Source organism: Dermacentor variabilis, chromosome 5 (assembly GCF_050947875.1).
Source record: "Dermacentor variabilis isolate Ectoservices chromosome 5, ASM5094787v1, whole genome shotgun sequence".
NCBI lineage: Eukaryota > Metazoa > Arthropoda > Arachnida > Ixodida > Ixodidae > Dermacentor > Dermacentor variabilis.
The window spans coordinates 175,618,811-175,646,379 of record NC_134572.1 but is presented as its reverse complement, the minus strand read 5'-3'; the positions used below and the strand labels follow the sequence as shown (position 1 = coordinate 175,646,379).

The window sequence follows — 27,569 nt, the reverse complement described above, 5'->3', positions numbered from 1 at the left end:
ATGATAGTTTCAATGTGAAATTTTTCAGCCAAAGTCGGCTATGATGCACAAATGCAAAAAAACACTCTATTAAAAGGAAAGACGAATACAGTGATACAGAACGTCTGCACACCTTGAACAAAAAACCGCAATTGACCAAACACTGACTGCACAATACAATGTGCAATTTGTAAAAATGATCCTTTGTGCCACAGTAGGCAATATCGAGCACAAATGTTGAACAAATGAAGTTCTCGCAGCCCACCAAGTTTCAAAAAGCTACATCCCTCACCTTAGGAGATAAAAATTTAGAAAAGTCGCAACTTTTAAAGAGTGTTGCATATTTACAAATTTTTCTAAAACAATTTCGTTTCGCCCTTAATTCTAAAACAATGCTAGCTTACTCTGCTTTACATGTAAGTTTGACACAAAAGTAAACATATTCTTTGCAGCCTCAATATTTTGTACTTTATATCATGAATTTGTGATAATGCCCAGTGCATGAAAATGGTGCCCACACACTGAAGAACTTCAGTATTTTTCCTCTCCTAAATTATGTAGTGCGCTTTTATGCTACCCAGTGATTATGCGCATAAAACATAAAATATTCAATGGAATCTAAAATATCAATTTTCGAATCCATTTAGATATCTCATGAGATCGCCCACCCCAGACTGTGATGTCACGCATGCTGTTGCAGCATGCTCCCATATTGCACGTGGAGACTTGCTGCCCCATCATTCCGCAGCTCTTCTCAATGGCTATTTAGGCCCAGTACTGTAAATATCAATACGGAAGGATGAAGGAAGAAGGAAGAAGAAGAAGATCGAAGACGCTGGCTGCTGCGTGTTGTTGATGGTCAGCTATCTTAACTGCTCTGACTCATCCTCTATATATTTTGTAAATATAGTTTTCTTATACTCGCAACATCCCCGTGGCAATATTGTTCTTCCCTAAAGTAGCACAAATGCCCTTATTACTAGTCCTGACATCTCTGTACACAAAATAGTTCTTCAGGGCTACAGAACTCTCCATTGGGGGTCATGCATAACCTGGAGAAAATAGTGTAGTCTCTCTTCAAAACCCAAGACAATATAATGGTTCAAAGATAATGTCATGAATAATACCTCATTGGGTGTTTGTGAGCAGGCTACAACTTTTGAAGTACAACTTGCCTTCAGACGAACATCTGAATAATTGAACTTGATTAACTGGATAACTAATTACACTTCAAAAGTATAGTCTGAGTAAGTCCAGGTGGCTACAAACAACATGCTCCTGGTTTCATTTGGCTAAGATGCACCACTTCATAAACTTTCATTAAGTTATATAAAACACCCATTGCATGCAAACTTATATGCACTAAAGTTAAAAAACAAGAATTTTGCAATGTTTCACAAGATGAACAACTATGTCCACTTGTCAACACACATCAGGTTGCAGCCTTACGTTAGAAGCACAAGCGAAACAGGTACATTTAAAATTTCTTTACCACCTCCTGCATAATTATTTCAAAATTGACATTTCAAATTATATTTATTTTCACAAACACGACCTACTAGGCACAAACATACAAATACTTTAGTATAGTACAAAATGTAACAACGCTGTGTTTAAATATTCCTTTTTTCTGGCTGCCATCCGTGAATGGAATATGTTAGCGCCTCTCACCACTAACGCCGAGTCACTGAGTTTGAATTAAAAATTGAAAAAACCTCCTAGCATGTAAAAATTACTAGTGCTATTATTTGATTATGCAAACCAGCATGTACAGCCACGTGCAATATGACCTGCAACACTGATGCCCGTGGTCGAAGGGGCTCCAAGACTGTACGGCTGCACCGACACAGGATAAGTTCGAGATCAAACACAGCTTCAATTAGTGGTATTTATTGAACCGATATTTCGCATATCAGAGCCACCGTGCAGCCCTGGAGCCCCTTGGACCACGAACAAGGAAGTTGCAAGTCATACTGCACACAACTGTACCTGTACCTTGTGTATGTAGTCTTGCATGCAGCATAGCATGCAGCATAGCATGCAGCATAGCATGTTTAAAATGCTATTTTATTCTATCTTGAAAATTAGCATGCACTTGTATATGGTGTATATATTATGTAGTGCCAATTGCCTATGAGCAAAGTGCAAGTTGTCACACATTTGTTGTTACATGTGTTACATATTCTTGTATCTATCTGTACATGTATATAGTGCCCACCTGAAGTGGTCTCAGTAGAGACCGGCAGTACTGTAAATATATAAATAAACCTGAAACCTAAGTAGATAACTACTAGTGCTATTAATATTAAGACTTGAATGAACGTTAGAGGGATGCAGTAAAAAAAATAGACCACCAGTATATAACCATTTCAGAAACCGTTCTGTATTTACTCGTTAAAACAGACACACATGTACACATATGTAGTTCATTCAAAGCAGAAGAAAAACAGCCATACTCCCCCTTATTAATTTTCACAAACTGTAGTACTGATAACATCAATATGGCACAACTATTTTAATAGTATTTTTGCATATTTCGGTCTTTTCTGAGCACAAAGGAAAAAACCTACAGAAGTTGTGAGGTCAAGCCTGTTTTCTTTCACAAATTTATAGCGATCGATTTTTTTTTATAAATTTCAACTAGCTTAAGCAAGACATTGCCACAGTCTAGGAAAGATGGAGTAAAAGTTTCGAAGTTGGTATTGCAACCTGACCCACTTGTATTCTAAATTGTACCAAACCAAGCTAAGCTGCCACTCCCGATAAAATTGACCTATCTCATATTTCAGAAATGTAATCCATCAACCCAGCAAAGCTTATTTTGATTGCTTTTCAGAAGTCAGCTCTTATTATGACCCAACAATTGAACCTCTAGTACCATCACACAACACTGTTCTTAATAAAAAGCAGAACAGGCCCGTTCGCTCCTCAATGTCTAGAGAGCATGCACAAACATTATTCGAGCTTGTAAACTTTAAGTTTTTCTTCAGTTCACAAATGCTTCTAAAAAAAGCAACAGACATCACTGTTTAAAAGCCTTAATCTGCCTGTATTTACATATCACTTGCCCAGTTACAGAATGATTGGCCCAGCCATTTTCCAGGCAACATGAAAGATAGGCCATTGAAACTTGTAATCTTTGCATGTTTTCCCCAGTGAGCAACAAGGTCATTCCACACACATTCTCTTTATAATGAGCAAGTCAGCATTTGTGCACACAAAGTACGCCTAATGTGCAGAAAAAGAATTGTAGAAACCACCGAAGCGGAATGTCATAGTAACTGAATAGCTTATGCAAACCACAGAAATAAAATGCAGAAGCTAGCAATACTCCCAAAGTCTACCACTGACTCAGAAAACAAACAGCGCTAAAAATGGGACTAAACAACAAGACAGTGTGCTGCTCACCAATTAGCTTTTCAATGTGCGTTATTGCTATCGCTGGCATCGATAAACATGTTTGATGATGGTGGCACAAATTATTATCAGCAGGTTTTGGTAGATGGCATGACAGAGGTGCAACGACGGTGGTATGTCGATGATGCAATTACAACAATCGAGATGGTGATGGCGTGATTATGAAGGTAGCATGATCATTGCAAGATGGCATGACAACAACGAAAGGATGATCGCAGAGGACAGTGGCGTGACAATGGCTGCATACCTGCGCTACCTTCTTCACTTGTTTGCTCCACAGATTCCAGATACTCTTGTGACCATTGAGTTTACTGCCACTATTCATTACTGGGCTGACTCTCTCGTCACTCTTCATTGCATCCAAAACAAGGCACAGAAAATCATGCAGATCCAGCGCACTGCGGGAGTTGGTCTAAGTGAAGCTGTTGTGCGGTGGCAAGACAAAACGAGGCACATCTCAGCAAGAGACATGCAGCGGACTTCGGCAATGAACGCGCCCCGCAACAATCGGCCCAGGTGGCGGAGAAACGTTACACAGCATCACCACGGACCACAGCGTGTAAACTTCCACATGCCACAAACCTTTCGCATGACAGCACATGCATCCTAAAGAGCTAGTTAACGTTCGGCGACGAAGGCATCGTATAACTTGGTTACTAACTCAGTTGCACGAGAGCACATGCCCTCCACGAAGAAAGTATGATTGCCGACCACCCCGGAAACATGTGAAAGAGCCAAATAAAGCTATTCGCTTTTTTAAAAGAACACACGGGACACTACAAAGCCCCAATGGTTCCTTCCTTCTAGTGAAGGAAACGGATGCTCACCCCTCGACATGTGCTTGTGCCTCCCTACAACCGGAATGCACCTGTCTCCTTATGCAAGCTGGCCTTCCCTACAATGCCACACTTAGCTATGATAGCACAAGCTAGAAAACACTCCCTTAAGTTCATACACAACACTATATTCCTTTTTATAGTTACCAAGCAATGCAAGTAGCTCTGTCACAGAAGTGCTACTAGTCTGTGCATTACACAGTGCAGTTTCATTTGAATTGCAATGCATTCTGTCGAATAACTGCTTCGTATCTTACAACTACAACTAGTGGACTACACCAAATCGCATATTCTTTGTGCGCCTTGTTGCATCTTTGCACTTCCAGTGCATGATGTACTCTCTAATGGTCGTGAGCGCTGGTAGTGCACTGTGGCTGCTGGTCAGTACACCCATCAGCAATAAATAGGTTCAATTCAGGAACAACTTCTACGCAACAACTACAGTACATTAGGTGACATAAAGGTACAGTAGAACCTCATTTATATGATCCCATTTCATACGATTTTCCGACTTCAATGTTCTCAATTCTCGTGGAGTGGGCATATCACAACGATTGTTGTGGAGTGTCCACACGAACACTTTCCTCCAAAACGCTCCACGCAAAGAAGCTGCTGACCCAGGCCAATCGAGGAGTGGAAACATAAGCTTGCTGAAGCCCCAAAAATGACAATGCACGTCGCAGGCCACTCGGCTGCCACCAGCTCGTCGCGCGTCGGTGTCTTGTGCTGCAACACTTCGCACTGCATAGATGTCAACGACAGTCAAGTGTGCCAAATTCTCAAGTGACTTCAGATCATACGTTTCCCCGGTTACCAAGTTTTTCCCAAATCGTATGAATGAGGTTCTTCTGTATTATACTTAATGCTACATTAAATTACGAAATGCACACCTATACCTTTGCTTCCCATGAGATGCACTATTTCTTACTCACAAGCGCGAATGAGAGAAGTTAGTTTCTAGCTTTTGTAATGTTGCCTGCTGCATATGAAATGAAGTGCTATATAGCCTTCTATCGAACGTATAAAGCAGAGCACCCTATTGCGAGCTTTCATCGAAATGGAAGAGGCAAAAAAGAAAGATATCTCACCTTCTGCATAGGTGACTACAAAACAGCTTTTGGCCAAGGCTACCGAACTGACATAGTTTAAGCTGTTTGGATGTATGGTGCCATCCAAGATGACACTCCTCAGCTGCACACCTGAGCTGGTTCGCTGCCACAGGCGCACCTCCCCACTCGAATACCTGCAGGAAAAGAACAACACCGTGCTACATCTGGAATGGGTACAGTCAGATGTTTGAAATTCAGCTGCCTGTTGAAGTTGCAGCACCCATCTCAGTTTGCCACCTGCCTTGTTTTCCGGCAGCACAGCCGGCTTTTTTCACTACGATGCCAGGTACCGTTTTGACATCCTCACTGGTGCATAATTTGCCAGTTTTCCAGTTCTCCTTAAACCTGGCACATCATAAGCTGCATTGGAAGCACTGTCAGGAACTCACACAGAGAAGACAACTGATATGTCATAACTCAGTTTCTCGCAATTCAGGGGTGCAACAGCTGTAACAGCTTATGGAGCAATTTTTAGAGCTGAAAAATCTTGCTTTTGGAGCAGAATACTTGAATTTTGGGATTCGGCGACGAACAAAATTTCGAAATTTACAAAGCAAAATTTTGACTTCTATCTGTGGCTCTTTACAGAAGTATGATGCACAAACACAAACAGAAAGTTTGTATTAACGCTATAGACCGTGCATTGTTCTTTTTTCTCTCTCTCCTTTTTTTCCTTTCCTTCTATGCAACAATCAGGCTCTTCGGTGCAGCTCCTGCATATGCTATAGAAATTTCCGTGTACTGGCGAGGACCACATGATGCCAGCCACGCAGATGCACGACAGCATACCGGCAGCCCCATTTGCACTTGGCTAGAAGGCTGCTTTACAAGGTGCAGGCGTTCTTCCAAGGGTTCAAACCAAGATTTAACTAAAAGTGCCTTGTAAGCTAGCATGACCATGAGTAGTAATTCTGACAATTTACAAGCATGCCGTTTGCCTATGGATGTGGTGACATAGAGGGCTTTAGTGTATGGCGGTGAATGACGGCACACTTGCCACTGTAAAGTGAATCTCCTTATCGCATCACCCCTCACCACGGCCAACATTCACATTATGTTACCAACTTACTCAGGATTGAAGTGCAACGAGTTTCATGCATAATCAGTCTCAGTCGGCATAAACATATCTGTGCACTTCACACTTTTCCGCTTGCGCTCGTGTGTAAAACATCTTATTTTTTATTACTTATTGACATAGATGTCACAGCTACCCCGTGACCAAAAAGGTTGTGTTGAGGCTTCTGCTAGCATGCATTGCTGTGTCTGTCTGATGCAGCTGCAATGTGGTAACTCAGGGATTGCAGTGCAGCTTCGTATCAAAGGGACCTCCCCTTGGAAAGAACCACCTTTTTTTTTTCTTTTTATAGCGCACCGTGCGATAAAATATTAGCATTCTAAACGGCAACATTCTTACAAATGTACATGGGCACTTCAAATGGCTTTATGCCGAGTGTCCTTTGCCTCAAATATGACTTGCACACTGCTACAGTGTTTGTCACAAGTGCCATGTCTCACATTATAAAGTCTGAAGATATGCAACTGATAAGTCCCCGACCAAACATGAACACACATTAGCAGACATTGTGCATTATCACGCGCAAATGCAGTGTGCTACATGCACGGTTGTTAATATGGTTGCACATTATCACACAGTAAATTCAATTTGCGCTAATAACATACATTACCACAAGCTTGTGGTGCCAGTGGCCAAAGCAAGATATAGTCTATTGGACGTTTGGAAAGGACCAGCATGGGCGGGGAGACCCCACCTCATGTCGGCCCTTGCTCTCCAGTACTGGCCTCCCCAAGACGTCAATTGTGTATGAGCTGCCCAGGGGAGAGCTAGTGTGTTGTTGTAGAATACTTATCTTTAATACTGTGGCCAGCCTCAACTAAATACATCATAGAGCAACACTAATATTCAGAACAAAAAAGGAAGAAAAAAAAGGAAACCACAAAGGACAAGTGGAAACGACATCAAAAAGGAAGAACACAATTCAAATCTCAAGGGAGAACCTACACTCTCTTTCTAAATCTATTGAGGCAAATCAAACTACCACGAAGGATGCATTCTCCGAGCCAAGCCAGATCTGCATGAGACAAACCCAGGTTCTTGCCCAGCTCCAAAGTTCCACGACATACCATACTCCTTGCCCCGAAAACCAACCCCTGCGAGGGAAATTTCTTGCACGGATCAAAGCAGCACCTCAAAGGCGCATACTTTGCTGCCTTCTCTCGCGCTTTGTCTTTGAGCACCTCCTCGTTGGCATCCCATATGACAGCCAAGTCAACCACCAACATGTTGTCGTCAGTTTCAATGACCATATCAGGCTTCAGCCTAGTGCCTTCTTGAGTAGTCAACCGAGGTTCTTTTTGAACTGCGACGCTCGGTCTCTTTTCCTGGACTAGGAGGGCCACCTGCTTAGCCACGAAGTTGCAGCACTCAGTATGCGCGAGGTGGAGAGACTCACATTCCTGCGAGATGTGGAATGCGGTTTCCGGTTTTTCGTGGCATCTATGGCAGAGCCATGGCGTTGGATCGCTGCTTTGTTTGTTAGTGAGAGACTTGGTTGGATAAAGATTCATCCTAAGGCATAGTGCCTTAAGATAATCACCTTCCTTCAATAGCTTGGAATCATGATACAACCAAGTGTTAGCAACGATCTGGTCTTGGTGTGCTAGGCGATCCTTGTTGGAGTATTTGGGCTTTAGATCAGACCGCCACTTTTGTGATCCTCTATTAAGTGCTATTTCAACTGCTTTCGGGAAACTTATTTCGGAGTTATTCCGGAAGGCATTTGGAAAAGTTTGGAGATTCTCAGAAAGTTTTTATTTAAAATGCTATCATATAGATAATCTATGAATGTGTCCCCTAGTCTGAGCAGACGCACAAGGTTCTTAAACTACACAGCCTGAGCAACCGTCTGTGACCAAATAACACCCAGCCCCCCACTCTTTGAGGGTAATCATATATGGATATTAGGAAAACCTGGAAGCAAATGAAGAACCTTCTTGATCCATCTACAAATAAGCCCATCCAACCTGCAGGATTCTGAAGAAATCTCTAGTGTATTAGATGCAGTGTACAAGAGATCTGGAATAACCAGTTGTCTAAGGCAATTAACCTTCTGAAACGGTTTCAGTGAGGCTTTAGCAATGAGATCAAGAAGTTTCAGAGCTGTTGAAACGAACAGTTGGATTCTCACAAATGAAGATATCTAAACCAAGTACTAATCGAATTGGCTCATCTCTACACTTTGGCTGAATGTCCTGACCTAAAACAGATAATTTAGGAATGTTATAGTCGAAACCGTTACTGGAATAGTTGGGACACCATCCGAAGTACCCTATTGAGATTTTAAAGGATTGATCTGCAAGCCAACATTATTAAGAAAGGAGACAGTTTCATCTACCAAGAGTTGAAGCCTCTCAAGAGTATCTGAGATTAGAAGCAAATCAACGGCAAATGCCATTGCTGACATGGAAGTATCCTGTAGAGGAACACGCACACCTAATGTCGGTGAGTAGAATGCAGGCTGGAAAGGAGCACTATTTGACTACAGCAGTGACTAGGTGACGGGAGGTCCCAATACAGTCTTTGACTGTGGGACCTCCATTTGTATTTTATATATATCAAAACCTGTAACCACTTTGAATCAATAAACTTTGAAACTCTCAATATCACGAGAATGAAGTTGGCACAACCAAGGTCACTTATCTAGTTACCATATATAATCTCCAAAAGTGACCTGAACACGAACCCTTGGTGGTTACATTCAGTGATTTAGAGCAGCCTGTGCACAATACAAGTTATTTTTATGGTTTTGATCCACCACTCTTGCTGATGTCTTAGAGCTTTTCTCCGTCATGTTATCCAAAGTTGCAAGACTGAAAGGTCAATTCCATTCTATCCATCAAACCCAATTGTATTTGCTGCTTCTCTCCCATTCATGCTCCCAGCGACCACCCATCATTAGCACTTATTGTGTCAACTAGCTTGTCAGCAGCATGTATAATGCTTGGTTGTCCATATAGGCTACTAATGTGATTTATTAATAAATTACATGCAGCAATGTGATAGAGATTGTAAAAGTGAGCCAAAGCTTACATGCAGTCTTTCAATAAATTTCAATCATTCAAAATTTATACTCATTGTATCACCATTTTATTTTGTGTTTTTTTTTTTTCTGCTTGCATTTGACATATGACGCGCACTTCCTCCTCTCTCATAGCTGCCAGCCTGTAGACCTTGCAATATGGGAGATTTGCCAAGCAGGGGGATGACAACTACCACAATGACGGCAAAATATAATGAAATCACTCTTTTTTTTCCAGGTCAAAGCAACGGTATAAACTGCTCCAAATTGCTGCCAGTGTAGTTATTTGACATCTCGGTGCTCGTACTGTGACCGGGGATGGCGCATGCACGTGTATACAATTTAGGAATGTGTACTATGTCTTGTTACACTGGCCGCTTTCCTTCCTTAATATGCTTCATCACATATAATGGCTGTATTGCGGCAAAACAGACCCAAGAGAGCAGGTCACTATGCAATGCATATTAGAGCTTTGCCTCCTGCACGCTCCTCACCGCATGTCTCAATCTGAAGCGAACTGAGTTAGGCCTACACTGCCCCCCCACAAATGACTTGAATTTAAATTGGACTTCGGCTAGTTACATAGAGCATAATGGCAATTACGATACAACTGTGCTGCACGACGTGGTGTTTCAGGGTAGCATATTTTCACGTTGAGATTGGGGCAGTTCTTCGGCAGGTGTGCTGTCCCCTCCAGCCTTTCTACACCTGTGTGCCCCTCCCCATGGCACGCTTCCGCTCTCATGACGTCAGGTGCCTCCTCCCCTTCCACCTGCATTGGACTCCTATCCTCTCCATTCCTTCCCCCTCTTTTGCCGTTCACAAACTGACAGATGGGTTTTCGTTCGCATGAACAGTCTAATACTAACACATTAAAAAAAAAAGAAAGCAACGTAGCAAGTCTCCACGCCTGATTACGGTAAAAAAAAAAAAAACAAGAGTAATCTGCCACCTTATAGCTACTGTATTACGCCACATTGACAACTTATGCTGTTTAGCCACTTATTTTGTGTGTCTCAATTTCTTGCAAATCTCAGCATGTTTATAGCAGATGCAATAGATGGGAAGATGATTTTTGCAATTGGCTAATTGGATGGAGCTTTATGGGCCATATGATCCCTACCTGCAACTTAACAATGGATGGAAAAGTACCTCTAGAAGCCAATTTTCATTCTCACATCTTGCTGTTTTGCTTGATGGTTATGAGTGCACACCAATACATACATCCTTCTATTCTTGGTATCACAAAGTCAGACCCCATGTTTTCCTCCAGTTGCAAAGTTGAATAAACTAAAACTTTTATGAAAGAATGTTGTAGCTATACATCTACATAAGTGTGAATGGTTGCACTATGAATAAATGTCGGCGACATCACTAGTTTATGATATAATGTGGTTACTGTGACAAATGACATTCCATGCCTGACATTCTAGATGTCATTTTGTTTAAGCTAACAACGTTCCATTATAGAAACCACCACCCACGCAATGCTGAATGTTGCCACGTACAACAACCCACAAGCATAATGTTGACAATGTTTGTGAACTACCCGAGCTAACTGAAAAAACAAGCACAGTTGAAGAACAGCTAAACAGAGAGGTATCAGAAGAAAGTATTGGTCTAGAAAGTACATTATGCAGGTTGCTTCCCTTTCATGAACTCAATACTTCAGTGACTTAGCTGAAGCTGAAGCTATGGTACATGTGAATTTCAGGGATCATGTAGCAATATTTCTGACACAAAATTGAAGTAAACTATGCGATGTTTATGCAGGCTATGTGCATGTTGTGAACACTTAAAGTAGCCCTGCAACACCTTTTGTTTGGGAGTGAAGAGTATAAACTAGCCTTCCACAAAGTGCACAAGTTAGGTGTTATCGCCGTGACGATACCGGCATCGTCACCCATTTTGCGAGCACATGTTTTCGTGCCTTCAAAGATTGAAGACTTATCTTCGCAGCAAGATGACAAATAACCGTCTGAGCGACCTAGCTGTGCTTGTAATCGAGCAATCTCTTGCCAATAAGATAGATCTCCAGCATGTTGTCGACACGTTTGACGCTGCGCACAGTAATCAGCGTATACGTCTGCACTAATATGCCGGTATAATGATACCCCATCGTATCTTTGCAGCGCTTTCATGGGAAAACTGTGCGGCACATGCATAGGACTGATACCCATACCTGTACCAGAACACCCGCTTCACCATCGAATAAATCCTGTCTGTGTTTTGTCTTATACTGTCACAGCGCAGGCACTGGCATCTGTGGTTGTGACGAAAGCTTCCTCTGTGCCTGTCATCGCTTTGTAAGAGACTCCACATAGGGTGCTGTCCAAGGCCACATCAGTGGCATAGCTTGTGCAGTGAACAGTGTATAGTCAAAGAGCTGCTATATGCATTTGTGAAACCTGCTGTACTGCATGACCAAATGTGACACTGACTGAAATGCCAACTGCGTGCTCTATTTTTGCAGTTCTCTCCTCTCTTCTATTTGTTTGTTATTCTTTTTGCATTTACCTTTCTGTTATATTTTTTCCCATTTCCAGCATTTAGAATCGCCACAAGAGTGTATTAACGTGTGTGTGTGTGTGCGTGCGTGCACATGCGTGCGTGCGTGTGTTTGTGTGTGTCTGTGTATGCGTGCGTGCATGTGTGCGTGTGCGTGTGTGCATGTGTGTGTGTGTGTGTGTGTGTGTGTGTGTGTGTGTGTAATCTAGTGTGCCTTTACCAAAGTTGGAATTGATATGCACATTGCTTAGAGGTGTTAGTTCTTACTCCTCTTGTGAACTATACTCTTTTGAACCTACATTGCGATCTATTTAACTGATGGCATATTGTTGCTGCTGGGTACCTGTTTCTTTTTTTCAGTTTTTTTATGTATGTGCTTACCATGTACTATTATATAAATTTTCATTTTCTTAGCGGTAGCTTTGTTGTGTAAATATGCTCAATTTTAATTTATATCTTCGATGCTGGAATAGCTTATTCAGGGCGTCTACCAAGTTGACATTTCCAAGTTCCCTGAGCTTTCCCAGTTTTCCCGAGTGCCCTTGCAAAATTCGTGAGAGACACAGAACTTTGTTTTTGTGAAAATGGGCTGACACGCATGTTTAAAAATAAAGAAACTACTTAATCCAGTTTTAATAGTAAGGAGCAGTGTTTATTCTATTCAAAAAGAAAACAGAAGGGGTGGGTTAGTAAAATGCACAGTGAATAAAATAGCTGTGAAAAAATAGTAAAGCCCACTGCAAATCGAGTCTAACATTTTCAAATACAAATAAAAAGACATGCACACAGAAACAAATATTTTTGAATATGAGCTATTTCTATGAACTGATAGCAAGCTCACTGGTATGAGGCCCGAACTTTGTCCCATATGAGATTCTCTCTCAGCAGCTGGAAATTCAACCTTAACTGTACTGATATACTCTCAGCCCACGCACGACACCTCAGTGTTGCGTTTCACTGCTTTAAAAAGTTTATTTTGGTTTGGATGAAGAACACCTGCGTCTGGGCGTCAGCCAAAACTGTTTTTTGAGCTCAAGCTCCTTCACGGAAGCGTCGGCACACTTCCTTTCCCGTTCATTCCTCAATGCGTCGGTCCTTTCTGTTCCCGCCCCTTTTCGCCGAGCATTCGCCGTATGGACCATTTGAAGCATCCTCTTGGTCAATTAAACAGTCAACGTTCGATTTTTCGAACTTCCTGGGCGCCACGAAAACGTCCGAAAAATCGAGCAGTCCGAAAAGTGAACGCATGTCTTTTACTGCCCTTAAGGGCTCAAATCGCCACAGGCGTGTCCGAAAAAGCTCTGAAGGCTTGCCAGTACACTTATTAGGCATATCGGTGCTTGTACTGTGACAGTAGACGGCGTGTGCACGCGTGTATAATTAAGAAATACATACTGTATCCCGTGACAATTACCCCTTCACACGCTTGTTAAGCTTCACCGCACTGCTTCGCATATGCTTCACCGCGTAATATTGCTGTATTGAGGCCCAGTTGACTGTCGGGACCCGGCATCATGCAACGCACTGTGTTTCCGAGCTTCGAAGCCAATCGCGAGGATTACAAAGGCGGAGTCGGTGCCATTGCTGACAGCGGCGAACGAAAAACACGCAAGAAGCAAGAAGGTAATCAAAATGGCGGCGGTGGTGGCTTTCATTAACGCCATTTCGGAGCTGCGATCACGCCAAAAAGCCCGGAAAATCGGACGGCGAAGGCTTCCTGCGTCCAAAATTTCAGACGTTCTTGTACATTGACTCTACGGGATATGTGGTGGTGCCGCGAAGCCATGTCCCAAAAATCTGGCGTCGACTGTACACTGCCAACTCCTCCAGCCGACGATACGGCGTCAAAGTCGATTCGTTACGATTCCTCTTTGTAACTCGAACGAGCACTAGCGCGACTTTCGTTCCCTTTCAATAAAACTACAGCAAATTTTCCCTAATAGAAGCAGGAATTCCCTGAGCTTTCCCTGAGTATTTCCAGACTACTCAAAATACCTGAGAATTACCGGTTTTCCCGGTTGGTAGACACGCTGCTATTAACACTGATGTATTTAGGAGGCCTTCAGCCCAATTAAAAATAGTCAAAACACAACGCATAAGCTCCCCGCCCCCCTGCCCCCTCCGCCCCTCCCAAGGAACTCAGTTGTGGGTGCCCCATCAGTAAAAAAATCCTGGCGCCACCCCTGTAGAGGGGGCCTGTATGTAAGATTGTGGGCTCCCGGAATATTTGGTTTGCATGGCGGCACTATTTACAAATCACAAACATTTCGTTACTGTGTTCAAGAAGTGTTGCAGTACCCCTTTATGTAGACCACTGATGAAGATAGTGCCGCTTACAAACTGTACTTCAGAAAATTCGACCCCAGAGTCTCAAGTGTTTCACTTCACTATGCCAGGCTAGAATAGGATAGGTTAGGTTAGGTTAAGTTTAGGCTTAGATTAGCTTTAGGGTCAGGTTAGGTGCAGTTTAGAGTTAGGTTAGTTTACGGTTAGGTTAGACTAGGCTAGGCCAGGCACGGCTAGATAAGATTCAGACATTGCAGAAAAGTCACAAAGCTTACAGAAATCAAGTTTTATATGTAATTCCCTATTGCAAGCTGCTTCAGCTAGCTTAACACATGTAAACAATCAGTGCTTACAAACCCTGCAAGGATGAAGTCTTCAGATGAGTCAACTGCTGACAGTACACCAGCCCTTGAATACTCCAGCTCATAAAGTCGTCCAATGCGATTCTGGTAATCATAAGATTTGCAAAAAACCTGTTAGTGAAACATTTTACTAGGCTTCCAAGGAAAACACAGGGAAGGCGGTTGATGGAAATTCAAGATGATGAGCAAAACGAGAAAAAGGTAAAGGCAGGAGTGAACGTTTCGACAAGTCCACTAGTCAAAACGTTGGCTCCCACTTTTACCTTGTTCTCGTTTTGCTCAGCATCTTACTAGGCTGTAATAAGATCTTTCCCTAATTTTCAAGTTAATCTATGATAGACTGATAATTAAGGTTTAGCGTCCCAATTCAATGCAGGAGCAATGAGAGGTACTGTAGTCGAAGGCCTTGTATCAATTTTTACCATTAAAACTTGAAGGTTATATAGTATCTGGTTACAGTTAGATTCATACAGACTGCTTATGGTTAAATTTATACATCTGGAAGAAGACAGATTAGTATTTTTTTATTTTTCTGCTGTGCTAGCATGTATGAAATTAGCTTTGATCACCTGGGATTTTTCAATACGGCAAGAAACTCAACATATAAGCATTTTTACACTCTGCAGCCGTCCCGGCTGAGGAGAGTGTCTAATTGTAAAGCTAGCTTTACTGTGAAACAGTTGCCAACCTAACGGAGGCAGTCTCAATTTTTAAGTCAGTAGATGCACATAACACTGGTTCATTTTATGGGATAAAAGATGTGTTCAACTACTTCAATTAGTTCTTCAAGATAAATATAGGATCCAGACAAGAAATCAACAACCCCACAAGAATACAATCCACCAGCCCACACCAAGCGATCATCCACAGTTTCCTGCTTATGCCTTAATTAGTCACCAAATGTTCTTCATAAGCATTGTATGCAGCATAGAGACAATAAGTACTATTCGGCTGCAGATGGTACATGAAGCATCAAGAAACAGACCTTCCAGTTGTGCCTGAGAAGAGACTCCCTCTGCATCTGGTCCTTGAGGTAGTGCTTCCAGTTAGTCTTTTCTGCTGTCACGGTCTCATCTGCAAATCCCATCTGACAACAATGTCGATGCCACAACAGCTCGTCGTCTGCTACGCATCTCCAGCCGCGGCTGACCTGAGGAAGAAGTGCTCCACTTAACTACACTGCCGTGCTAGGTTGTTCCAGACCTAATGCTAAGAACCTAAGCATGGTCCATCAAAGACCTATGGACCACAGTTATTTACTTAAGTTGTTTTAAATTTGGGTCAACAGGTGTTTGAATTATCTGAAGGTTAAAATTAAATTATGGGGTTTAAATGTCCTGGAACTGTGCAGTTCGTTATGAGTGATGCCATTATGGGGGGCTGCGGATTAATTTCAACCACCTGAAGTACTGTAGCATGCACACAAAGTGCAGGGCATAAGCATTTGTGGATCCTGCCCCAATTGGAATGTAGCCACAATGGTTGGGAATCGAAGCAGAAACCTTGTACTCAGCAGCGCAATGTCATAACCACTAAGCCACCATGGCAGGTATATCTGAAGGTAACAAAATGTGGTCCAGAGCAAAATTAGGATTTAAAACAATTACTTTTACAAACAGATCGATATAAGCATTCATGCAAAACAACTTCATAAAGTACAAGAGTGAGAAAATGGGGAAGGCAATGTTCCATGGTGGAGAGAAAGAGAGTCTCAGTGCATGCACACCTGATCAATCAGAAGTGATCAATATGCGAGTCCATTGTAAACTAATGTTTTTGTTTTGTTACGTTTCTTTTTCGCTTTTGTGTTACTATTGTATAAGTTCTTGTGTGTCTTAATTTGTGTTGTGTGCAACCATTGTATAACTTTGTTGTACACGAAATTTATTTACAATGTCGAGTTGTTTCAGTGCCGTATGTAGCACTTCCGGCATGGGCCCGTCTAGCCAAGAAAGCGAAAGGCCCAGATGAGTTACATGTACCTTTTTTACCATTGGTGTGAATAAACTTATTTGATTTGATTTGATGTACCAGAGTTGCAGAATGTGCGAGTTGGTCAGTGGTGTCGCCTTGTAGGGGCGCCCATCCATATTAACATAAGTAAACATGTTCTGTTCATTGATGAATGAATTCTCATCAACCACTTTCTGGCTGTCCATCCACAAGCGACCAGCTTTTCAGGACTATGAAGCAACGTCAGAGGAGCAAGTGGAGACTCGCAAAAAAGGGCTCGCAGTTACACAGATGCTGTAGTGCACAGTAAATTTATTTCGAGTGTCATCTATTCCTGCTTGTCTCCACTGTGTCCGTGTTTGTGCGCTGCTTCACCAGCAAGGGACTATGATCACTCACCAACTAGCCCAACTTTCCACGTTACTGAAATTTATTTCCCTATGTTTAGGCCTCCGCGCCTAGTTTCCATGGATCTGTATTCTCTCTACCCAGAAAGCTGTGTAACTAAGAGGGCCTTCTGAACAGTCACTTTCACAGGAAGGGAACACACTGAAAATGCTCTGTTTATATACAAGAGGAGAAATACCAGGTTTAATTCTTCAATGCAACTTTATTGTTTTCACATTCTCAGCATTCATTGTTTGTTTTCACCTGTTTTCATGCTCGAACGGTTGCGTTCATCACCAAACACCAACTCTCTGAGATGTGTATGCTGTCATATAAGAGCTTTGTGTTGTCTGGAGGTATAGATGCTGCAGCTGGTAGTGGCGCTTTGTCACATTTCCCAGCCACTAAATATTTTCTTACCTTTGGGTCCATGCTCTTAAAATGTAACTCTTTTACGGACCCCTGTAAGATCAAAAGTTTCCTGTGTAATTGGCACAGTCGCCTACTGGAAATCTCACCTGAGCACATCTGCAGAGATCAACAATGTCCAGGTGCTTAAAGATGTCGATGGCTACTTCACGAGGAAGATAAGTGTCAAAGAATGGAATTTCAGTAATTTCATTCTGGAAAATAAGAGAAAATGTGTCAGCGTGTTTATCATAGTAATGAGAAGTCTGAGTTATCGTGGAATATGACAACCTCATACAGCGAGTTGTTACTGATAATTAAAGATGATAAACTATAAAATAGGTAAGTGCACCCGAGGTCTGCTTGATTCACACAGGGTTCACAAGCATGTGGCACGCTGCACTACAATGCCCTTGGTTCTATGCAACAAAAGTGTACCCCTCCAGTGCAGTCCTCTGCTGCAGTGTGGCATTGCTGTGGTTCAGGAAAACTGCATTCACTGGCGACCTAGCGCAACCTTTTGATGACATTCAACAAGGTGGTGTCTGTTGCCAGATAGGGCATTTTCAGAGCGTCCTAAACTCTTCGACAATGACTTTACACAGTCAAAATAGACTACAATTTGTTGCAAGCATTACATATTCACATGCTGATTACAGTTTTAGTAGTGCACCACTGAAGCTATAACTTCCTATTCAAGTATTTTGCACCCTTAATAGATTTAGCAATGCTGATCACACACTACATTTCTTACACTGAAGTATTTCACCTGCTACCACCGTTACGAAGCTTCAATTGTATAAAAAACCGGTCAGACCTAAACTTGATTATGCCTGCTCCACTTTGCGTCTTGGACAAATTGTACTAAAAAACCCCCTCAAACCTACTCAGAATTGTATTGCCTGTGTCGTAACTTCAGACTATTCTCTTAATTCCAACACTTAAGCAGCGAAAGAAGTCCCTTGCTTCAGCAACCTTGCATTGTGCCGAAAGGATCTGAGCATGCCTCTTTCATAAAATCTTCTATGTTAACGAGCTTCTCAAAAACGAGATGCTTTCTGAGCCATCATGTCACCTCAGAAGGCTCATCCCCTGAAAGTTGGACTTCCCTCATGGCGCATCCCAAAAACCTCCAATAACTGCAACTACCTCCCCTCCCTTATTGCTGCTACCTCTTAACCCAAAAAACATCCAGCCACCAGTGCACATATGTTCATGCTGTGTCAGGCAGTTTGGCTTATGGTGCAATATGGCTCAGCACTGTGGCACCTTTTAAAAATACACTAAAAACACAAAGTAGAATCTCTCATAAGTTTTGAAAACATGGTAATACATAATAGGCTGACCAGGTCACCAAGCATTAGGCCAAGCAAATGGTGTCTCGCTCCACGGCACCGTTTTCAAAAGTGTGTGCAATGTACTGAGCTGGCACAACCTTAACATTTTTCAGCCCCATTAGAGTGAAGTGCACACAAATTGAACTAATTTTCAATATGCAAGATGACCATTCTACAACTTTGAATGCCTGTAACTTGGGTCTGTCCCTCATTCTTTCCCCAGTTTCTAGAATTCTATCTCCCAAAAGGTCTCTGCATTGCTTTAAAGTACACTGCACAGCTCTTAAAATGCACAATTACTTGGAATGCAAGGTTACTTAAGATAACCAAGATATATATCTGTACACAGTGATCATGGGTGCAAAATCAGAGAATACTTAACCAAAAAACACCTCCGCATAATTTTTTTTTAAACACTGTGACACAGTGGAATCGACCTAATTGAGCAAGGGTGCAGTGTGAATGAGGATACATGTTTGCGTGCGTGCACTTGTGTGTGCTTATAACTTCCCTACTTTAATGCCTTCAGGCAAAGTAGCCTCCCCACTGAATAAAGAATAAAGGTCATACTTCACGCTTGATAAAACATATTTTCTTTTGTTCTTTTTTTTTTCCTGTTGCCATCACATTTACACTCAGGCCAAGAAGAACCATATGCCCAGCAGCAGAACACTATAGCCAATAAGGCACAGTGAAAAATGGTCTACAGAATAGGCTGAATAACTAGGACACATACTGCCTCTTGCTCACCATGTTTTGAAGCTGAGTATGAAGCTGCATGTTTTCAGGTCTACAGTGGTGACAATATAAGAACCCAGTGCTAAGACAGTGAATGACTGACAGATAACTTTCAAGTCCTACAAGGCTCAGTAACAACTATCTGTTCTCAGAAACATCAAAGTTGGTATTATCCTATAAAGGAACTTTACGTTACATGCCTTGTAAGTTATGCTCTTGTCACAAGGCAATTTCTGCTTTCACTGAAATATACTGACACCAAACTTTTTAAGGAGAAAGCTTTAGATCTCAATGTTTCAAGGCCAAGCTGTGAGGTACAGAAAATATCACATGACCAAAGGAAGGCCAGAAGCGAACCAAAGCATGTCCAGCTGTGTAAAGAGATGATTAATGACTAGCAAAGTTAAGTAATGATTGATTAGTGATTGTATTAAGGTGAATTAGGGTAGATTAAAGTGGACTAAGGTTGAATAAGGTGAATCAAGGAGGATTAAGGAAGATTAGGGTGATTAAGGCAGATTAGGGTGATGAAGTGGTTTAAGGTGAATTACAATAGGCTTTACATGGCTTTCGCCCTCACATCTCTTAGGCAATAGCTAAGGACACCTGGCAATTTTTTACATAACCAGAAGGGAAAATGTGCATGATCCTACATTATGCGGCCATAGCGAACAGCACCACTAGAGACAGAAATTTTGTCGGCAGCATGTTGACCAGACAACAGTACAGAGAAGAAAGGTATTAAAGGTTCACATTTTTTAGCTATAACCATTAGAAGGTTGCCATTTGCACAACAGACTGCATATTTATGTGATCAAAGTGTGTAAAAGTGAATTCAATATGATGTCAATGTAAATTTTATTGTGGAATCCGCAGTTCCAGGTGAACAAGACGTATGCATATATCACACACCCTTGCGAGGTTAATGCCATACAGTGTCGAGGAAATTAAGTTTCTTAATGCTAACATATATGAAGTTGCTGCTACAGATGCACTTTTAATGTGATTAAATACCATGATGATAACTTAAGCTTGTTTGACAATCCTAACAAAAAAAATATTCAGTGCGAAAAAGTTTAAAATATATGAATTAAGAAATTAATAGGAATATTTTATGTACAATTATTTCAGTTTACTTCAAAAATTATCTTTTGTGTACACCTGTAACTGCTAACATCAGGAGCGAGATTATGCCTTCAGCAGTTGAATGCTTATCAGGCGGTATTTAGAGACCTGGATTAGGAAGAATTGGGAATAAGAGTTAATGGAGAATACCTTAGTAACTTGTGATTCACTGATATTGCCTTGCTTAGTAACTCAGGGGACCGATTGCAATGCATGCTCACTGACCTGGACAGGCAAAGCAGAAGGGTAGGTTTAAAAACTAATCTGCAGAAAACTAAAGTTTAACAGTCTCAGAAGAGAACAGTTTATGATAGGTAGCGAGGCACTGGAAGTGGTAAGGGAATACACCTACTTAGGACAGGTAGTGACCACGGATCTGGATCATGAGACTGAAATAATCAGAAGAATAAGAATGGGCTGGGGTGCATTTGGCAGGCATTCCCAGATCATGAACAGCAGTTTGCCATTATCCCTCAAGAGAAATGTGTATAACAGCTGTGTATTACCGGTACTCACCTACGGGGCAGAAACCTGGAGGCTTATGAAATGGGTTCTACTTAAATTGAGGACAACACGAGCTATGGAAAGAAGAATGATAGGTGTAACGTTAAGGGGGGTAAGAAGAGAGCAGATTGGGGGAGGGGACAAACGCGAGTTAATGACATCTTAGTTGAAATCAAGAAAAAGAAATGGGAATGGGCAGGACATGTAATGAGGAGGGAAGATAACCAATGGTCATTATGGGTTACAGACTGGATTCCAAGGGAAGGGAAGCGTAGCAGGGGGCAGCAGAAAGTTAGGTGGACAGATGAGGTTAAGAAGTTTGCAGGGACAACGTGGCCACAATTAGCACATGACCGGGGTAGTTGGAGAAGTATGGGAGAGGCCTTTGCCCTGCAGTGGGCGTAGCAAAGCTGCTGCTGCTGATGATGATGATGATCTGAATGAGTGGTGAGAGCGCACGACACTGCAAACTGCATAAGCTTTAATGCCATTAGGCAAGTTTGTGTGACACTGCGCAAATGGCAATAAACCTTAATGCAGTGAACCGTTAACGTCATTTTTTGTGCCTGTGTGGCCCGTGTCATACGAGCATTAGACTTGAAGCATTTCAGTACCTCATGAAAAAGTGCCATGTACACCAGCTTGCTGCTTTAAAAATGCACAAATGTACCTTTGTGAGCAAGAAATGATTATTCGAGCCCTTTGCCACCTCTTTCCATCTTTGCATAGATGAGTGTGCACCTCACAAAACAAGAAATCTGCCCAAAGTTCACATTGTCCTGCATACATTATATTGCTTTTTGCCGGTGACTGTTTTTCGCTGGCTTGCCGCTGTTATGAAGTTATCACTTGGTGCAAGATGAGCCTAATGTATACGAAATTTCTTGAATGTTGTTGCCAATTCTATGGCGAAGCAGTATTGTCTAATCAGATTTCATGCATGATATAAATAGTGTCGTACACTTTCAGACACATGCAAGCACCAGCAATTATTCTGGAATGTACAGTGATATATACATAGATGATACACAGACTTGACATTTCAGTCCAGATTTGACAATCAACAACTGTGCTAATCACTATCATTGTGATGCAAGCGTAATGCTCATCTTTCTGGGCCCAAGTTCCCTGAATAAAGACAGATCTTTAAATCAGAATTTTCCGAGTGTTTGGTTCTTCACAGTCACTATAATGTGACAATATGTCAAGACATAACGACACCCATAGGATAACAGAACCATCATCCACACCGCTGATTACATGCTTATGTGGACAGGAGTGCAGGAGCTAGATTCAATGAGTGGCTCAATTAACGGTCCTTGCTCGCTTCTTTCCTGGCATTTGCCAGAGAGAGCAGCCTCATACACAGACTCTAGCCCCGCAATATCGGCTCAGTGTCAGTGACCCCCTCCTCAAAACAGGCTAACCTCAATAAACATATATCCTATCCTACGCTATCCTATCCCATGGCATAACAGCATGTGAATGAGGTACTCAATATAGCGTCAACGAAAATGTAGAGTGCAAGTAGGAATTCAGAGTGAACTAAATCTTGTATAGATGTCAGACCTGCGGTCTCTCAACATCTCTAAGAACAGTGACATGTGACTGTTTTGCAACTTTCAGCAGAGCACAGAATCATGCCATTGTGGCCACACTTATGTTGCATGTGTCATCACCATGCCTTCACACATGAACTCTGAACAGACTTCTTGTGTAGCAAGATGTACAATTGGCTACAGAACATGGAAGCAGGGGCAATATCACTTAATTTCAGTCATTTCTGTTTCAGCCTGGCAAACTTGATTGCCAAAAGCCTTTGTAGGTTCGATGTAGGTACGAATGAGGAATATGGTCTTGTGTAGGACAAGCCTTTGGTTGTACAGTGCCTACATAAGACCGCACAATCTCAAGAAGGTGGCCAACAGGCATGGGGTGTCCGTTGTTTTTTCGGCACCCAACAAGCTGGCACAGTCTAAATGCCCACTCTAAAAAAAGAGGTTGTCAGATAAAACATGACAAGCCGTTCATTAAGAGTTCCACAGGAGTGGTCTAGGACATTCCCTTGAAAAGTGGAAGGGTTTATGTCGGCCAAACCAGCCACTAAATTAATGAACGTTTGGAGGAACATGCCCAAAATTTAAGTGATTTAAAGGACCAGTACGCACATTTAGTCATGCACTTAATTAAATGCAGAGGTTGCGAGGCTTGATTGGGAGAGACAAAGATTCCCGGTAAGAGTGCTGACACGACAGCGCGCATCAGTTTGGAAGCGTTCCACATAAAGAAATATGGCAGCAAGTGCGTAAACACCCCCTCTGTTTCGCTATTTGCTGCAGAGCTTCAATTTCTAGAAGCAACCACTTACTTATTTGATTGTCTGTTAGTTTCCCTTGCCTTTTTCTAGTTTTTTTTAATTTTCTGTGTCTGTTTCCGTTGATTGCCGGCACATACGTTTATCGATGCGCAATGTCATTTTTTCCCGATTGTATCGCTCCCTTACACTTCACATCTGCCTTTCGCCTTATATAAGGTATTCGTCTTCCGTCAATCAAATTTAGTTGACAGTCAGCACTTGTGTCTCATCCTTGTTCCTTTGTGGATGCATGTGTTAGCGCTTTAATTTTCAAATCAAATGGTGCATGTAGTTAAGCATGTCTGTAGCGTAGCACCACAGGGAGCTGTGTTTGTTTCAACGTGTTATGAATGCTCTATTCACACTAGGCTGAGTCTCATCATGCTTACATCACACGTTTGATGCAATACATCGTGTGAGAGGCAACCCTTGTGACCTCACAAAGCTCAATGTATCATGTTTGACACACTGAGTTTGATTGCTGAATATGCTGATTTAACTGAGGTAAACCTAACATAAAAGATATTAGAAGCATTTTTGGCATGCTGGAGCAAAATTTCTCTTGCCGGATAGCTCGGCAAAGCAATTACTAGTTAACAATTAATATACTAATTTGTTTCGAACATTTCACTTTTTTTTGTAGGAACATACTCTCCATGGCCAAAAAAGAAAACGGTCATGAAGTTCTCATTTTACTTGATATGGAATGGTGTACTGGGCTTTGTAGCTTAATTTCTTTTTAGATGCGAAGAGACTATCTTTTTTTCAGCCCCAGCAAACAAATCCAGACCTGCACGCTACATTTAATCCCTGAAATCTGCTTCGCACGCTACGAACGAATTTATCGCCGCTGGTGCTGCTGTTCGCTAAGGTAGCTTCGATGCAATGATTTGGTGCCATATGACAGCCAAGTCAGCGTTATTATAGACAAGTCAAATGTGCTTGAAGATGTTCTGTAGCAATGGCCTATACCAAATGAGTTTTACTATAGCTGTGGTTGACATACGTTTGACTGTGCCAGTGTGTGGGAGAAATATGTATCAACACTTCCAAAAATGTGTGAAATCTAAAGCTCATCACCAAATCACTGATGAAAGTGTCCACCAACGATGAGCAGGCGTCCTCTACAGACAGGGGAGCAGGCGCGGTGGACACTTCCGAGCACTCCACTGGCGTCTTGAGACCTAAGGCGCGCTTCTTCTCTTCGCACTTCCCGAACAAATCGTCGTCGGTCAGGATTTCGCCCTGAAGCAGGCGGTCCGCAATGTCGAAGGCTCTAGGCTGCTCCTGGCAAAGCGTGTTCGACTCGAGTTTGATTAATCTCCGCTTGGCAGCACGTTTGGCAGTGCGCGCGCCACCATCACAATCAACTCTGACAAGCCGATCTTCGTCATCAACATTTGCGTCGTCGGCACGAAGACCCTCGATGACGACACCACCAAGTTCTTCAGGTCCAACCGGCTTTCGTGCCGCGTCTACTTTCAGTTCTCGCAACCACTGCGACCTGAAGCGATCGAGTTCGACCATCGTGAACATTTCAAACTTCGTCTTCTACGTTAAAGAAAACTTCCTCGGCCAACAGCAGCACGTCACCGAGTGCCAAGTGTAACCTCTGTGCACGTTGAATGCTTCTTGTGCTGCAATGCACAAGCATTTCAACCACAGCATGTTACAGCAGTGAACAGTAGCGATGTCGCGATATGCTAGCCACGACAAGTCATCTTTGCGGAGTTTCTTAGTTCTCTGGCGCTCTGCAAGGCGCCATGCTTGCTAAGTGTCACATCATTGTGCGCAGCGTTCTTGCAAAAATGCGCTATGCTGCAGTAAAATCGCAACTGCAGCCTCCGTCATGACGGGCTTGTAACGTGCAATGCGCCTGGTATCCCTTTTTCGAACCCAAATTATCGCTTTTTTAGTAAAAAAATGTTTCAATTTAAAGGGTATAAAAGCAGGTGATAAAAGGTAAACATTTTCTACCCATTTATACCACGATTTTTCACAGATAACGAGAATCCGAAACTGCATCCGTCCGCACTAGCCTCGCTAGCAGTAGCCTGCAAGTTGAACTGGCCTGTGGAGCTGAAAAGGTTGTGTAGTTTTTATGTGGTTTTATTTGTAAATAAAACTCATATGGGCGTGATTATAGTTGGCACAAGGCAATAGAAAGCTAAGTGCGCGAAAGGCAAGACGACACGGCTTTTTGTGCCGAACTTTGAAGGCCTCCGAAAGCTCCAGCGTACTCGGGACAAAAAAAAAGCGAGGGAGAGCCATCAGTGGAGACTAGCAAGATGACGATCCCGAAGGTGATGCGGACGACTGTTCTGGGTTTCGCTAAAAGGTAAACAACTGCTGCCGTCCTTCTCCTGCGATCGCTACGAACCGGTAGCTTACCGAACGAGGCATGTCAACGACCCGCGTGACTGGCGTGCTCGCGGAAAGTTTGTTTCGCGGGCTTAACTTTCTCTCAACTCGGGCCTTTCCCCCCGCGTGTGCGACGACTTTCACGACACCTTCGGGTTTAGGCCTTTGAGGCGTGGCAGAAGTGGCAATAAATACGCTGTCACTGGCCGAGCGAAGGTATACCTTTCGATAAGCTACAGGGACCTTGCATTACGGCAAATCGTTGCCCTATGAAAGACGCGCCTGACCTCTGCGGCGTGCGCTACGATTTGCCGCGTCTATCCTCGCCCGTTATATCAACATCTGGGATAAGTGTGTGCGTTTCACTTAGAAATTTCGGCGAAATTGCGACGCGTAAGCACTGCGAACTTCCTTTTTAACTCTCGTCGCTAAAGATGTGCACTGGTGCGATGTACTGAGGGGAAGGTCGGTTGAAGTGCAGAGGGATTTGTGGAATACGATACGAGGTGAACGCAAGCGTGCAGCTGCGTATGCATATTTTTTTATCGGCTGTGCAACCGGCACGTTGTTGTAAATTCTGTTGCTGTCTTAATTTTTTTTTTTTATGGCAGCTTACATGGAACCTTAGCCGGCGATTAACGACAGTATTTGAAGCATTTGTGCCACCGTTAACGCTTAATTGGGTGCTGTAACGTCATACTGTTAGTCTTAATAATCACGTGCCGAACAGGAAAAACAGTTCTGCTGTGGCTGTTTCAGATGCCTGAGGGGACCAGTGAGCTTACACACACAACTTGTGGTATGTGCAACTTCAGTTTATTTTTTAATATGTATTTTTACATGTCCAGTGCTTGGTTGTTTAATAGTTTGTCTTGGCTGACATCAAAATGTGCACTTTATTGGAGTAAGCATGATTGTGTGTGGCTTGCAAGATTAAGAATTATGTTGATAGCAGCACACATAAAACTAATTGTTAGTACGAAATTCATTGAAGAAACGCTCAACATTATTATTTCTTAAATCACAGTGCCTTGACCAGGCATGTGTGTTTTTCTATCAGGAAATGTTTTTGTGAAGTAGACCTTTAATAAAGTAAACATGGTGGAGAACGATGCATGCATGCGCAATCTATATTTATCTTTTCATGTACTCTGTGCTTATGAACTGGTATATCTGGTTTTTCAGAGGGCAATGTCAACAGAGTCCAGCGATGTGTTGTTGGAGAAAGTTGGCAACAAAGGTGTCATCACTTTAAACAGGCCAAAGGCTCTCAACGCTCTCTCTCTCGACATGATTCGCCAGATTTATCCAGTTCTTAAGGTAAGTGTTTTACCTCCGCAGTTTGCCATATTGTGCATGCTGAATTGCCAAGAACTACTTTTTTTTTATATAGCTGCAATTTGTTTAACTAGACAATAAAGGTAAATAATAAAGCACCATTCCACATCAAGGAAAATTGGAACAACTAGATCACCTTTATCTCAAACAATTCAGTCCGTAGTTGTAACAAAAGCAGTTAAATATTGTTTGACTTACACTTAATTGATATAGTAATTATTTAGTAATTGGTTTGCTTAGCCATCAACAACAGGAAACTTCACTCCCCCATGAGATCAAGAGTTCAGCGAAAACTCGTCTGGTCAGGATTGCACATAGTCAAGGGCAAAACAGACACCGACCAAAACATTAAAAAAAAAAAGAGAAACCAAGACGTTTCGGCTCCCATACGGGGGCCTTGTTCACAGTGTCAAAAATGCTGTCTGGGACTTTGCATGTAGTGTCCTGCACTTCAAGCAGCATTTTCAA

General features: G+C 42.3%; 2 protein-coding genes across 2 annotated transcripts in view; one reads left to right on the top strand and one right to left on the bottom strand.

The window, feature by feature from the left end:
* The window catches only part of LOC142583354 (F-box/WD repeat-containing protein 8-like), a 45,327-nt gene extending 20,125 nt beyond the window's left edge, over window positions 1-25,202 (bottom strand). Inside the window, exons 1-5 of the mRNA XM_075693779.1 lie at window positions 24,483-25,202; window positions 17,453-17,557; window positions 15,580-15,744; window positions 14,590-14,678; window positions 5,321-5,475 (exon numbers count right to left, since the gene is read on the bottom strand). Of these exons, the coding sequence (XP_075549894.1) occupies window positions 5,321-5,475; window positions 14,590-14,678; window positions 15,580-15,744; window positions 17,453-17,557; window positions 24,483-24,938 (970 nt within the window). The 5' untranslated portion in view covers window positions 24,939-25,202. The remainder of the gene's footprint in view (window positions 1-5,320; window positions 5,476-14,589; window positions 14,679-15,579; window positions 15,745-17,452; window positions 17,558-24,482) is intronic.
* A 236-nt stretch (window positions 25,203-25,438) lies between these two features.
* Window positions 25,439-27,569, top strand: part of Hibch (3-hydroxyisobutyryl-CoA hydrolase) — a 69,433-nt gene continuing 67,302 nt past the window's right edge. Inside the window, exons 1-3 of the mRNA XM_075693780.1 lie at window positions 25,439-25,740; window positions 26,523-26,562; window positions 26,949-27,083. Coding sequence (XP_075549895.1) covers window positions 25,691-25,740; window positions 26,523-26,562; window positions 26,949-27,083 — 225 coding nt within the window. The 5' untranslated portion in view covers window positions 25,439-25,690. The remainder of the gene's footprint in view (window positions 25,741-26,522; window positions 26,563-26,948; window positions 27,084-27,569) is intronic.